At 39.4% G+C, this 15,020-nt stretch overlaps 1 protein-coding gene across 2 annotated transcripts; it reads left to right on the forward strand.

The window, feature by feature from the left end:
- Positions 1 to 13,890, forward strand: bod1l1 (biorientation of chromosomes in cell division 1-like 1). Of its 2 annotated transcripts, none has more exons than XM_056383067.1 (30): positions 1 to 229; positions 909 to 1,033; positions 1,240 to 1,430; positions 1,863 to 2,357; positions 2,543 to 2,692; positions 2,854 to 3,014; positions 3,193 to 3,289; positions 3,525 to 3,651; positions 3,765 to 3,828; positions 3,938 to 5,795; positions 5,882 to 5,952; positions 6,143 to 6,266; positions 6,462 to 6,695; positions 6,794 to 6,837; positions 6,932 to 6,983; positions 7,128 to 7,192; positions 7,279 to 7,360; positions 7,718 to 7,776; positions 7,864 to 7,939; positions 8,243 to 8,280; positions 8,485 to 8,653; positions 9,043 to 9,122; positions 9,355 to 9,466; positions 9,679 to 9,731; positions 9,879 to 9,957; positions 10,137 to 10,216; positions 10,445 to 10,544; positions 10,708 to 10,837; positions 11,302 to 11,373; positions 12,827 to 13,890. In XM_056383067.1, exons 1-30 carry the CDS (start codon positions 113 to 115, stop codon positions 12,948 to 12,950), a joined length of 5,229 nt encoding a protein of 1,742 aa, XP_056239042.1. In that variant the 5' UTR covers positions 1 to 112; the 3' UTR covers positions 12,951 to 13,890. The 2 variants fall into 2 exon arrangements, with proteins under 2 accessions (XP_056239042.1, XP_056239043.1); XM_056383068.1 differs by having other exon boundaries at positions 7,870 to 7,939.
- The last annotated feature ends 1,130 nt before the right edge of the window (positions 13,891 to 15,020 follow it).

A 15,020-nucleotide genomic window follows, 5' to 3' on the forward strand; every position in this document is an offset into this window, starting at 1 on the left:
AGAACTTCACTAAACACAACAGAAAGCTGTTGTCTTCGGGTCGGAAATTACCCCATGTGTTATCAGTATTATCACTTTTAATCACTAAAATCTAAGCTAACTACGTTGAGACATGGCTGGTTTACCACCGGGAGACCCACAGCTCGTCTCAATGATCGTCAGTCATTTAAAAACACAGGGACTCTTCGACCAGTTTCGGAGGGACTGCCTGGCAGACGTTGATACAAAGGTAACGGTTGAAAATATCTTCGTAACGTAATTTCAAACAGTGTTTATTGTGTAATGACTGTGTAACGTTTATGTGTGAAAGCTTAGTTTAGGGAGCTCTGAAAGCAGGTACTGTTCTGCTGGAGCAGGTTTGACACTTGAGTCCCGTTTCGGCTAACTGAAGCTACATGCCAGGTGTTCATTTGTTCATTCAGTTATTCATTATTTTTACTGCGGGGCCTGGAAAACGAGCTGTCGTTCATATTAAGGAGATAGGTCAGTGTTAGCTTTAGTTTTTCCTACCTCCGAGGCAGCCACTGGTTTTCCTTCATTTCCATTCATTTTGGTACAGTATAAAATTCAGTAAAGAGCCTTGGTGAGGATAGACAGGTTATGTAAATCTACCACATTTCTCATTTAACGGTCAGGTTTGGGTCAGCATACAGGAAAATGTGGATAAGTTATGAATTGCTTATCTGAAGCTAGTTTCAACACAAGCTTGTTTTTCATGGTGCAATGAAACCTGAAATGAAAACTGCTTAGTGCTAAAATGATTAGTCAATTCATTGATTCCATGATGACCTTTTTTATTATTATTATTATTATTATTATAGTTATTGGATTTTTCAAGTAACAATATCCAACAGTTGTTTTGTTATAGCCCCTCAACTATGATTCTCTTCTTGTCTTTTCTCTTGCAGCCAGCTTACTTGAACCTGAAACAAAGAGTGGACAACTTTGTCTCTAATCACCTCTCTAATCACACATGGAGCCCACATTTGAACAAGAACCAGCTGAGGAACAACATCAGACAGCTCGTGCTGCAGTAAGTGAGAATGGAGAAATATCTCTTTTCCACCTTTTGTTTGTCATTTCTGCTTTTGCTAAACGTTCACTTAGTAGTTACTTAATAGTTCAGCAGTTGCACTGCTCTTCTGTATTTCAAGTGCTGCATTATTTTACTTTGTGATGTTTTATATCTAGTTTTATGTGCACCACTTACCCGGAGTTAAATCAAGCTCTTCTTTTTAGATCCGGGATGCTGGAGCAGGGAGTGGACAGGATCGTGGCCCAAGTGGTGGATCCCAAAATCAACCACATCTTCAGGCCGCAGGTGGAGAGGGTGGTCCGTGAATTTCTGTCACCTGGCAGCTGCTCTGAAGAGCCACTGGCCCCACTGCCTTTGGCAGAGATCAAACCAGACAGCAGCATTCCTGAGCAGGGTACATAACATTCTTTTTTCTCTTTATTAGCCTTGCATGTTATGTTTGACCTTTACTTTTACTCACTCAGATTTTGACCACTGAACAAGAAGAATTCTTTTCCTTACTTGCACACACCATAGTGAAGTCATGACACAGATCTCTACTGGTGTCTAGTGTCTACTGCAGTGCAGACAACAGCCATCTTCTTGTTTGAATTTCTCCACTTTTACTCCTCCTTCCAGTAAACAGTTGTCACTTTTTGACTTTTCTTTATGATTTATGTAATACTGTATATCACATGGAGGCTGCCTCTCACAGTAGAGTGGAGATTCAGTCTTTACAGCCTCATGAAATGAGATTTAAAACACAAAAGTAAGCATCTGTTAAATTAAGTGTCTGACTTACATTCACACAGTTAACACATGTCATCACATGCTCTTATGGTCACAGCCTCATCGTCTGCTCCAACCACCACTGCAGCAAGTGACGCCATGTCCATCCTGGACACAATAACTTCTCTCAATCAGGAGGCTAGCGTCAGGGCCAGCTCGGTTACAGAGAAAGGACGCAAAGGCCACGCTTCAGATGAGCCCATGCATCTGGTGGAGGAGAGTGAGCAGGATATGAGTGTTGTGGAGGAAGGAGACTACCACCATGAAGGAAGGACGCTGGAAGAGACAGAGGAAACAAAGTTTGCATCAGAGATCCAGGCACTAGAAGTGAAGACAGAGGACACTCAGGAACAGATGGATCTGGGAAAAGAGAGGTTAATAGAAGAAGTGAAGATGGAGGATGAGGAGTCAGGAGCTCAGGAGCAGACAGAGGAGGAGAAAGATAATGTTACCAGCCGAACCACTGGAAAACCTTCAGAAGAGAAGCAGGAGGATGAGCTACTGAAATCTACAAGTCAGGCCAAGCAGAAAGCCAGAGAGAGGATAAAGGAAGGTGAGCTGCGGTATACTCTGAATATGTTTTTAGTTTTATAACAATGCAAAGTATTCTTGATAAAAGCACATTTCTGAGTCAAGGCAAATTTCTGATTAGCACATTGCTGACTCTCTTCTGTTCCTTTGTAACAGTGCATTTGAAATAGAGTAAAAAAATAAGACAGACATGTCTTTGCATTGCAGAATACTCTTTGGAGGACTCTGACCTCGAAGGCCTCAGCGACATCACAGTGAGCTCCGTCCACACCAGCGACCTGTCGTCATTTGAAGAGGAAAGTGAAGATGAGGAGCTGCAGTCTGACTCTTCTGAAGAAGGGGAGCTTCCACTTGATGGTCTCAACTTTTTACTCCTGTCTGAGTTTTCAAACTAATTTTGAAAAGTAACTGTATCATAAAGTGTTAAATATGGTCTGTACTACAGATGTTACAGATGTTCTTCTACAGACTTTAATTTTATGTAAAAAATGTTTGTGTGTGTGTTTTTCTTTCACCAGATCAAGGTGAGAGCGCAGAAAAGAAACATGCAAGTGGAGATGCAGGAGAAGAAGAGCGTAAGCCTCGTCGCAAGGCCTATGTTCACAAGCCCTTCCTCTACTCCCGTTACTATAGCGACTCAGATGATGAAATCACTGTGGAGGAACGTCGAAGATCTGCGGTACGTTGTCTTAATACCAACATTAAAGGTACAGCATTGGAAATCTATTAATAGCTAAATCTAAGACTTTACTTGGTAAATGGAATTCTCACAAACTTGAAAACGGTACAGATTTTTATGGTCCATCTTGGTTACTGTCATTCTGTCATTGCTGTGTCTCTAAACTGTGATCACACAGGCAAAGGACAAAGAGGAAAGGCTGCTCAAGAGACAGCAGAACAGAGAACGAATGGAAGAAAAGCGCAAACAGAAAGCAGTGCAGGCTGAAGAACAAGGTATTTCCGTCTCTCACGCTTCTGCTGTCAAGCGCTTTATTGTGTCTAAATCTTCTCTTCAAATCTGCTCACACTTTATGTCACGCAATCTATAAATTGCATTGTGTGATTTTCACACTGTTTCGTCATGCTGTGTCCTCCCATTGTCCCCATCTTAAAATTCGAACATGTCTTCAGAATAGCTTTATGTACTCTTCACTGTTGCGTCATTTACCAGGCTTAATTTCTTATACAGATCACAAAAAACAAAAGAGTGGAGACTCTTTGGGGCTGGAGCGCCCCAGAGCCAAAGAGGCTCGCAAAGAAAGGAAAGTTCTGGAGAAAAAAATGGCTCTCAACAGGAAGAGGAAACTAGACTCAAGGTAGGTCATCAAAAGCTCAGACACAAATTCGTATTGGTGCTGATCAACTCAATCAAATGTTTAGATAGTTTTGCAGTGTTACATGCTGTAAATGCATCAATTTCATGTTTCAGGAAAGAGGGAGATGTTGCAAACAAGAAGAAAGGAGACACAGGAGGAGATGGATCCAAGAAAGTGGTATGTGAAAGCTGCCACTAATGAAGCACATTTCACTATAGGTAACATGTTTGTCCTTGGATTGGGGAGGTGTAACAAGCAACATTGTGTTTTATTGTTTTAAAATTAGGAAGTGAAATCTGCCACCGCAAAGACTCCACAACCAAAATTGATAAGAAATCTGTCAGAATCTGCATCATCTGACGAGAGGCACAGAAGGATGAGCGGCAGCGTCTCAGAGGATTCCAGCGAAAACAGAAAGATCTCCGACAAAGGCCGGACACACTCCTTCATCCTGGAGTTAGAGCAAGGTTCCCAGGAAGCTCTTAAACAACGTTCAGTTGGAAAATTTGATCGTCCGTCTCGTAAAGAACTTCACTCTAAAGAACGCAAAGAGAAAGAACGCAGCCTGTCAGATGAACGTGCCAAACTCAAACAAAAGCAGGAGAAGAAATCTGAACATCAGGCAGATGAATCTCAGCATAAGGAAGGTGTTAAAGTGTCGTCTGAAGAGAAAGGTGAGAAGAAGCCTAAAATGAAAAGTGAGAAGAAAATGACAGGAAACACAAGAGAAGGAAAAGCGTTTGTGTCTGAAGGTGTTGCTGATGAAGGCCCTAAAGATGCAAAGAAGGTGAAGGCTCCATCCACGGAGGTTGTCAAGGCAGAGAGGGACAAGGATAAACAAAAGGACAAAATTAGAGAAAAGGACAAAGATAAAGACAAGAATAAAGAAAAGGAGAAGGCTAAAGGAGACAAAATTTCAGTGAAAAGTGATTTAAAGCAGCTGCTCCGCCCAGACTCTGCTGGTTCCTCTGAGGATCGGTCTGACATGGAGCCTGCACCAGACAGCAGCAAGAAGAAAGATAAACACTCCAAGGAAATCCTAAAAAGGTCAAAGAGCCACTCTGAGGACAGGCAAGGAGAAAAACCCAAATCTATAACTGATAGTAAAGACAGTGAGAAGGAGAAGACAAAACCAGATCAAGACAGCCAGAAATCCAACAAATCCAGCTCTGAAACAGACAAAGATCCAAAAAGAGTCAAGACAATAGAAAAAGGAAAAATCATTGAAAAACCAAAATCAAAATCCAAAGAGGAAACAAAGATTCCATTGTTATCAAAGACTGATAAGAAAGTTCAGAGTTCAGAAGTCAAAAGTGCAGGGGGTGCATCTGTCAGCAAACCTGAGGCAACAAAGGAGAAGAAAAAAGAGGGGAATACAAAGGACCAGGGGAAAGTCTCTGAAGAACCTTCACATGAGAGATCAGACATTAAGAATGGAAAGAAAAAATTAGAGAAGAAGGATAAAATCCCAGAAAAGAGAGACGACAGCCAAGAAGAGAAGAAAGCACCCAGAGAAGACAAACTGGAAAAGTCAGATAAATCTTCAAAGTCGTCTGTTTCTTCAGTGAGTCTTGAAACAGAAGAGCTGCCTAAGAAACCATCTCTTCTCCAAGACACAAGCACAGACTCTGATCCCGTCACCACCACTGTCACCACCTCGTTCTCAGACGACACCTGCGATGCTTTAAGTGACATCACCCCTGAGCCACCTGAAGGAGAAACAGAGTCACGACTCAGTGAGATGCCTGCTGTGCCGGCTGAGGCCGACGCTCTGCTCACCCTGATGGACGTTTGTACCTCAGCGGAGGCGAGACTCCCACCTGAGAGCATCCAAGAAGCTGTGACTGATGAGATGGCGCTTCAGGATGCTGATATGAAAATGAAAGAGGCAGCTCTGACTCTGCTCTCTATGGATCCTGACAGTACAGTGTCCTCCAGCTTAATAAGTCATGATACAAGCGAAGAACCAGAGGTGAATCCACCGGCTCCACAACCGATGGAAACTACTGCAGCTGAAGAGGAAGAGCAGCATCCTCCTATAGATGTGCAAACAGCTGCTGAAACTGAGTTCACAGCCACTGAGCTGTCAACAGCCCCATCTCAACAAACTGCCCAGCTTGTTGATGAAAACCCAAAGACTGCAGGTACATGTCAAATTGCTTATAATTGGCCCTCTACGCATGTCAGAATGTTTCCATAATTAAAAAGCTCAATATGTGTCTCTGTATAGATGAATCTGAAAATGCAGAGAAAGAAATGGGCGCGTCAAAGGCTGAAACATCTGAAACACTTGCTCTACAGGTAAAAAAAACAAAAAAAAACAAAACATTTCACATTTGTGGAATTAAAATGCCTTGAAACTTCTGAAATAAAAGCCCTACATTGGCTTTTACTTTGGCATTTTGGACTATTTTACTAGTCCCAGTAAACTTCCTGTTGATTAAAAAAATTTGAATGAATGAAAAATTGGCACATTTAATCCTCTACATAGGAGGATGACGCTACCTCAAATGAATGTCAGGCTTCTTTGAACGAGGATGAAGCCAACAAGGGAGAAATAACTCCTGAAACACAGCCAGATGAGATAATGGCGCCACCATCAGCTGACAAAGAAGGTCAACTTTCTTTTCTCCTACTTTAGCTTAAATTCTAATTTCTTTTCTTGTCTTTTGATCTTTGCGAATGTTATTTTTTTGTGGTTTCCAATGCGAAGTTAGTGGTTTGACAAAAGACATTTGTATTGATCAGGCATTGTGTGTGCATCAACCTCGCGGTGTTCATTTACTTCTTTACTTTCTATAATATTTCAGCTGTTGATGCTGTTGTGGGTGAAACAGAAGAGGTCAGAGGAATCACAGAGGAAAATACAGTTGCTGTTGTTTCGGATACCTCTGAACAAGTCTCCGAAATGTCCAGTGAACCAGTCTCCGAAATGTCCAGTGAACCAGTCTCCGAAATGTCCAGTGAACCAGTCTCCGAAATGTCCAGTGAACAAATCTCCGAAATGTCCAGTGAACCAGTCTCTGTAATGTCCAGTAAACAAGGTGAGAACAAGGACAAGGGACAAGGCTTGAAAACTTGTTGCGAAGAATACATGATTTTCGTTGGCTGACTATGATTTAACATGTTATTGTTACTTTAGATCAAATAGAGCCAGACGGTGCAGCCACAAAGATAAGCCCCAAGGTGAGGTACCATTCATGGTACACTAATTTCAATTGTTTGCCTTCGTAAATGTTCAAGTGAGACTAAATTTAAAGTCATCTCTCTTCAACTATAGGCAGAGGAAGTGGTAGCTGAAGAGAACCAGGCCATGATGGACACAGATTACAGTAAATCTTTTCTCTTTCTTTTCTCTTCTACGAGACATTAAAATCTGACGAAACAATTTAATTGTATCCAGTGAATATTTTTAGTGAATTCATCAAAAGCTGTAAATAGGCAGCAGTTTTAACCTTACTTCTTTTCACCACTAGGTGAAGCTGAGAGTAAGACGCAGGAGGAAGAAAACGTTGCAGTAGAAGAGAGGGATCCACAGACTGTAAGTGTTCAACCTTTATTCAGGTTATCTATTTAATATGAATTGTTTGCCTTTGTTGATCTGTGGATCTTATGAATTTTGTTTAGATGGAAACTGGTGTCCCAGAGAAGACAGAAGAGGTCAGAGGAAGTGAACCTGAGTGTCAGCCCAAACTAGTCAAACAAATCAGTACGTCATGTGACTTTTCTTTTTAAATTATCCCCATGTATTGATTTTCCTCATCTGTTGCAACTACATTTCTCTGTCTTAGGAAGAGTGAAGTCTTTCTTATCCATATTACATATTTGATTGATAATGTTATAAAATGAGATATTTTTGTGTGTGTGTGTATTGGATTCTTTTGTTATTATATTTTGTACCTTTTTTCTTGACGCATGTGTTACAAAGAGCATACTGCAGTCTCAGGATGCTGAAACTGTAACTGAATACCGATTGTCAAGATATGCTTTCTCTTTATTCCTCCTCTATAAGCACTGGTTCTTTTGCTCTTAATCTCAGTCATTGCTGTTTGTTTGTATTTTCTAGGTAACGTCTCCAGCACAGACAGTCAGGAAGATGGGAAGGAATCAGACCTGTCCGAAAAGGTCTTTTTTTTTTTTTTTTTTTTTTTTTAAGCAGTTTGTTTAAAACTCAGCTCTTATGGAATAACTGAGCTGTTTTTCGTTTTGTAGGAACAGAAGACAGAAGGAGGAGGCAGACGGAAACGGAAACAGCCCAGTCAGAAAGTTGCAGCAGTGAAAGAACATGGTACAGTAGCTAAGATTCAAAGATTATAAGTTTGTTTTGTCCAGGTTTGTGACACCTCCATTTAGACTATTTAAAATTGTCATTAAATTTGGAAATTATTACTAATCACAAACAGTGACCTTTTTAAAATGTATAATGCAGTTGGTAAACAACATATTACACATACATTATACATATTAACTATTTATGGATGAAACGATTCCACTGAAGAGCCCCCAGCAGCTGGACTGCCTCAGTGGGAGTTTTAACAGATAGTTATAAAAGTTCTGTGAAATAATTCTTTATATTTTTGTAACTGATCAGGTGATGAAAAGGAAAGAAAGGAGCAACTGTCTGATGAGGTAAATGCAACTTTTTGTCATGTCGCATCCATCACAGAATAACAATGTGATTGTAAAATTGGTGCTTTGTGTGTTCTTGCTTTGGCTTTTGGAACCTGTTAAAACATATAAACGGCAGTGTTGAGGCAACCTTTCTTGCAGAAAATCAACTTATGCACGTAAATGTCTAATTCAAGTCCACATTGTTTTGCTCACGAACATCAGGAAACTGAGCAGGAGAAGGTTGAAGAGGTCAGTACACCTCGCAGGGGGCGATCATCCAGATCAACCGAGGAGGCAGAGAAGGGTCAACCTATAGAACCTGAAAAGTCTGAGGAGACTCCGAGCCGCAGGGGAAGACGTTCAGGAACTGCACCCAAAGAAGCCACTGCTGGTAAACTGGTCATATGGTTGTTATATGGTTGTTGTTGTTAAGGTGTTATTCGATGAAACGATTGTATTCTTTGGTTTATAGGAGCAATTTCCAGTTTAACGTTCAGTTTCATTTGTACATTTTTGAGATATTGATTGAATTTGACTGAAGTGTTTTAACTTTTTCTCCAACGTTTTGCTGCACTGTTAACATCATTTTAAATAAGTTAAATGAAAAGCTTTCTGCTCTTTAAAATGCAAAGATTTTATTCAGACAAAGATGAATTGATTTTATTGTACTTTACACTGAACACATTGCTGAACAGATTGACAAGTGCTACAGAGGATAGAATGATGTACAAGTGTCAAAAGTCTGAGTCTAAAGTTGGGTTATTTTGTTTTTAACATCAGATATTCAGAAGGAAGAGGAGAATATAAATGAGGAGAGTGCTGATAAAACTTCATCAGGGAAACCAGCAGAGGAGGAAGAGGTATGTTAAGAAAAGTGCACCATGTATTTAATATGAAACAGCCCCAGGTTTGTTATTACAAAGACGGCGCTTATTTCTGTACACGTGACACTGTTAGCTAGCAGTCAAATGTGTTATTTTAGTGACTAGACATGATGATCGAACTCTGTCAGCTGACAACAATGAATGATATTTTGTGCAACACTGAGTGCATATAGTTTGTGATGTTTCACAATATTATTCCAACTTTAAGAAAACTGAAGATGAAAGTGCAACAAAGGAAAGGGAGGTCCAGCTGCCGACTCCTGATCCAGACGGTTCTGAAGGTGCAGGGAACGCAGACTCCAAAGAGACCACTGACATATGTAAGTTCGTTTTTAATTCAAGTCTCTTCTCTATTTGAGTGACAGAGTACAGGCTCGTGATGCAACATGTCACTGTTAACAACCTGTCAAATGGTATGAATGAGTAATTTGGCAATTATAGTTAGCATAAAGAAAGGCTGGCATTATTGCCATGAGATAAATATTTGTAATATATTTTGAATCAGTTTTGATCAATCATATTTCCATTCCAGGTGAACCAGCAGTGAAGAGAAAAAGGTCAGAGGAAATGGAGGAATCTTTGGAGGTGAGATTTGCCATTTTTATTGATTAAAATATTCTCTGAATCCTGGTTTGCACGTCCATCTCAATCTGTATTCGCTTCCTTTACCCTCTCTATGAAAAGTTACCTACACCTAAATTGCTGTATGTGTGTTTTGATACTATTCAACAGGAAACCCAGGCTGATGAGGAGGTGAAGGAGGACAACAGTCAGCAGGAGCAAAACAAGCAACAGCCTGAAAAAGACGACGGTAAGAAAGCACACATACCAAACACTCAAATTAAAAGTGTGAAATTAAAGCAGAGGCTCTTTACTTTTGGCCTGGATACTTGTTGTAGAGACAAAACGTCACAACATTGTATGAGTTAGGAGGAGAGTGATTTACCATTATCATTATATTCTCTGTATCGTACATTTATCTTTTCCCAGGTGGTTCCCCTTCAGTGAGCCAGGCGGAGGGACAAGAGGAGTTGAAAGAGGAGAGCTGCAGTGAGAATAAACCAGATGATGTATGTTGGTGTAAAAACATGTTTTGATGTTTTAAATATACTTCCATTATTTTTAGCTGTCTTTATTGTCAAAAGACTATAAATATGAGCCATAGTCTTTTCCTTTTAAAACTTTACTAGTGACTTGTACTTAGTGGTGTTTGACTTATTTCATTTCATCTTATTAAACTGAACTCTGACCTAGTAAATTAAATGTTTTAATAAAACCCTGTTTTATCATCTTACCAGGCTGAGGAGGAGCAACAGCAAGAGGAGCAAGAGACGACTCCAAAGAGAAATGCTCGGAGAGGACGACCTTCAAAGGCAGCGGCAGCCACAGAGGATTCAGGTAAGGAAACTTACAATTAAATTACAGCTTAAGTAATATTTTACAAATGCGGTTTGTCACCTTTTTAAAAATGTTTATACCCTCAGTAACTGTTGTAGGGAAATGTATTCATGAACTGAATATAACCTCTGACTTCCATGACCATTTATCATTTTTCCCACAGATAAAAAAGACAAAAAGGCAGAAGAAAAAGAAAGCGAGCAGAACGATGAAGAGGAGGAGGATGATGGTGAGGAAGGAAAAACTGCAACCAGGGCGACCACGCGGTCAGCCTCTCGACTGGAGGCTGAAAGGTAATTTCATTTTGATTTAATTGAAATGTACTGCTGGAAGTGTCATCACTCCAGTATCAGTCATCTGTACAGTCATGCATTTTAAATATTATTTGAGCTCTTTGTCTGTTAACAGGATCTATAGTAAAACTCTGCAGGAAGGGCGAGTAAATAAAAGAAACAATGGAACACACAACAAACACCTGCAGAAAGAAGACAGACGACAACTCTGTATTTTATATTGTGTCATGAAATCTAACTCGTCAGTATAAATACAGCACTAAAAGCCACGAGACACTATCATCCTTTGTGCTAATCTAAAGTCAGTGGTGATGAATGAGCCTCTGATTGTTTTAGTGCTGAGTGTTTACACTCTGAAGCACCCAGAAGGCATCATCACTGTCTCATCCTATTAAATGAAAGCTGGGGAGATTTAGTAGTAAAGTAACAACTGTTGTTTCATATTTGTTTTTATTGCTTCTCAGAAACAAGCCAAGTAAACCATCCACCCGGGCAAGTCGACAGAGTGGTAAAGAGGAGACCGCAGCTGGCACACGGTGAGTTTGTTTCACTGAGGTTAAGCAGAACTAACGGGCTTAAAGGGGAATCCGACCAAATCTGACTGCTGGGTCGCTGCTCTGTGAAAGAGGAGGTTTTACCAAAGGTTTTCCCGGAATTTCAAAATGTTTTGGAGTTATTAGCGCCCAAAGTGAAAATAAGAAATCATTTTGTATGGCCTGAGCTGTTTGAAAGGAAGGTATAATAAATATCTTGAATTACACTACAGGTACAGGATCACTGTCAATAAAAAATAAGTAGACTTGTGAATAATTTGATTTGATAATATATAATTTCTTTATTTTAAGAATATTGTAGGAGGGAGACAAAGCTTTTGTGTCTAGTGTCATTACAAATCAAGGCTCTCCTGAAGTAATAATGATAGATTGCCATAATTTGCTACATTAAAAATAAGTAGTCTCTTTTTTCCCCACCATGGTTTGTATGCACTGTATGTCAACTTATACATTTATACATACATTTATATTAATTGATTAATCATTTGGTCTGTGAAGTGTGAAAAATAATACATAAATGTATTCCTATTACTCTCACAGAAGACAGAATAAGCAGGAGATCATTACACTGGAACAAGGGAATATTTAGAATTTTTGGTGGAAAAACATTATCAGCAATTATCAAAAACAACCAACATTTAAAAATATTCTTTGGTTAATACAGTCTTTCATCTTAACCCACCAGGTTAAAAGGGAGAATCCATTTTTCAATACAATGCAGCAAATACTGTAACTTTTCAAACTCAGGATTCTTCACTCTCCTAATATTTTTGGATAATTGACTAATTTCCAAGTCCTCAACACTCCAGCCGTTCATTAAATCTCCAACTGTTCTAAAAACTGTACTGCTGTTGGAAAACAAATGGACCCTAGAAAAAGTGGATCCTACAGAAATGGCTTCAAGTCTAATTCCTTTAATTTCCTCATTTAACCCTCTCAGTTTAATCCAAAATGCCTCTTTCTCAAAGAGCAACTTCTCAATGTCTCCCCCTCTATGTTAAACATTCCTTCTTCTCAGGAGACTGGATGATTCATTTCCATGACTACAACATGTTTTTTTTTTTTTTTATTATCTATACATTTGTATTGGTCATCAAGAAAATGTATTTGTATTTGGGAGGTTCTGTTTTTTTTTCTACTTTATTTATTATTCCCATTTGTAGTTTCAGAGCAGATTTAGTCAGGAATTTTTACTTATTTTGTTTTTGAACTCATTAAATTTCACATTACAAAAGTCCTTTTGAAATCTGTCTCCTGCACTGTTGTTTCTCTCAAGGGGTTATGTGGACATGCCAAGCTCCAGTCTTTGTGCATGTAATGGTTATTGCAACACTTCTCATGAATAACTCTTGAATTAACAAAGGCAAACCTTTACAGCACTTAATATGACACTGTAGACAAACGGGCTGACTTGCTCCTTGTTTCCCTCCTGCAGCGGAACGAGGGGCCAGGCAGCAGTGGCGAAGGGGGGCCGTAAACGGGAGACCAGCCCTCCCGCTGTGCGAACGCGGGGAGGACAGAAATCAGAGGAGCCCCCTTCCAAGAGAGCCAAACGCTGAAACCTCTGACAGCAGTGGACCAGTTTGCCCCAGCAGTGTTTTTTCTGCACTCCATATTCAAGTCAGTTTTGCTGTTGGGGGTCAGAGAACCTCTACAGTCAGTTAGCATGTAAAGCTGTTTCTGCTTCATTGACTGTAGATATTGAAAAGCTCTGGATAGTATTATACACTCTCCTCTGATGGTTGAGTGTAAACCTGAGGATCTGTGTAGGAATCCCTTAGAGTACTTTCTACCGCACTACGCCCATATGGTTTGGATCAGTCTTCATCATCCTTCTGTTTATTCAGTAATGCCCAGTAAACCAGAGTATTTCAGACCAATCAAAGGCCTAATGTGCAGCTGAGCCGCGCTTTGAGATAGAGAGGGTGAATTGAAATTAGCAGTCAGTCAACGCCTTCTACAGACATCACTGTTACACATTTGTGTTATTTCTGATTTGTAAATTCAAACACTTGTAGAGATAGAAATCATTGTGAAGCATCTAACATTCATTATGAATTTTATTATTTAATATTCATTCTGTGAATGAAAGGAGAAATTTTCCTCCCTCTTTTTTTTTAAGGTTTTGTTTTTATACATAATATTCGGCAGGTAAGGTACGTTTTTTTTTTTTCTTTTCTTTTCTTTTCTTTTTTTTCACTGTTGAAATAACAGCAGTATTAGTCACTGACAGGGAAAACATGACAGAACACGAACAGTTTCTTTAAACTCAGTCTTCATGAAATATTTGTAACAACACCCTTTGCAGACAAAGTGCTGTTTCTTGTGGAGGTAATCTAGATATTTGTATTGTTTCAGAGTTAAGTGTTTATCAGTATGATGGCAATAGATATCTTGCCTGCCTGTCAATGTAAAGACAGTTGTTTCATGAATGTAAAAATACCGAATATTGCTTCCTTTTTTCATTTCCAAGCAAATATAAATCACTTTAGGTTCTTACTTGTGGTCGATAGTCAATTTCTAACTTTGCATTTCACTTTCTACTTTTATAAGTTCTTATTTTTCATACTAAATACTCATAAGGGAAGTTTTTGTGCATCTCTTGAGATTTATTCTTTTCTTTACGACAAATGTAGTCACTGCACTAGAAGCAAATGAAAGCACTGCTCATTGGTCTATTATATTTTTAAGCTCTTACACTTTTCTTTGATTTTATTACAGCTTACAGTTAATGCACATACCTGCTGGTTAAAACATATTTATGTGTCTGGAATATACTTCATGGTAGTTTTCATAGATTTTCTTCTTTCTAAAAACAAAAACAAAAAAAACGGTTATGCAACTGCTAAAGGAAATCCAAACTCTGCTGCTTCTGTTTTTCAAAATTGAGCTATTTTGGAAAGTAGAGATCTGTGTTTATGAAAAGATAAAACAGTGCACAGAGCAGAATATACAGATTTGTATTAATTCACCCATATTATGTCTAAAACGTTATCTCTTCTGTTTCCTAAATGGATGTGCTGTCTGTAATGTGTAAATAGCTAAAGACATTAACCAATCACCTCCGAGTGGAGAAGAGGAGAGGACATTCCTGCCTGCTAATGGGGGATAAAACTGACAAACTCAGAATGAAATATTCCCCCATCATTAACACGTTAGGAGGCTTTAATCGCTGCACCTGAACTTGCGGGATCCAAAAAGCATGGGGAGAGGTTACGGAAAGCCTGAATTCTCTGGTTGAAGTTTTCCAACCATTCCTGCGGATTGCTAAATTTGATTCCTTCAAGGTGTACCTCTCTCAGGTATTTCCTGGTGCTGCAATCCAAGCCTTAAAATATTAGCCCAGCACGACTCATTTAAAGGTTTGGATTAGCTTACATTTAGCCACCAGGGCTGGCAGACAAACAGCACTCCTTTCACTCCCTGATGCCATTGGAGTGACTTGAGATGTCATTTTATTATAGTCGTTTGCATTGTAGTGCAAAATGATTTTTGAATTTGCCAAGCAGGCCTCCACTGCTGAGTATCAGCGGTTTGAGTCACATTAGACGGATTCATAGGCAGCAGGTTTTATGTATTAGAGGGAGGACAGCTGAGTTCAGTCAGTAGGGACCTCACATCAAGATTTT

The sequence above is a fragment of the Seriola aureovittata genome, chromosome 8 (assembly GCF_021018895.1).
Source record: "Seriola aureovittata isolate HTS-2021-v1 ecotype China chromosome 8, ASM2101889v1, whole genome shotgun sequence".
NCBI classification, from domain to species: Eukaryota; Metazoa; Chordata; class Actinopteri; order Carangiformes; family Carangidae; genus Seriola; species Seriola aureovittata.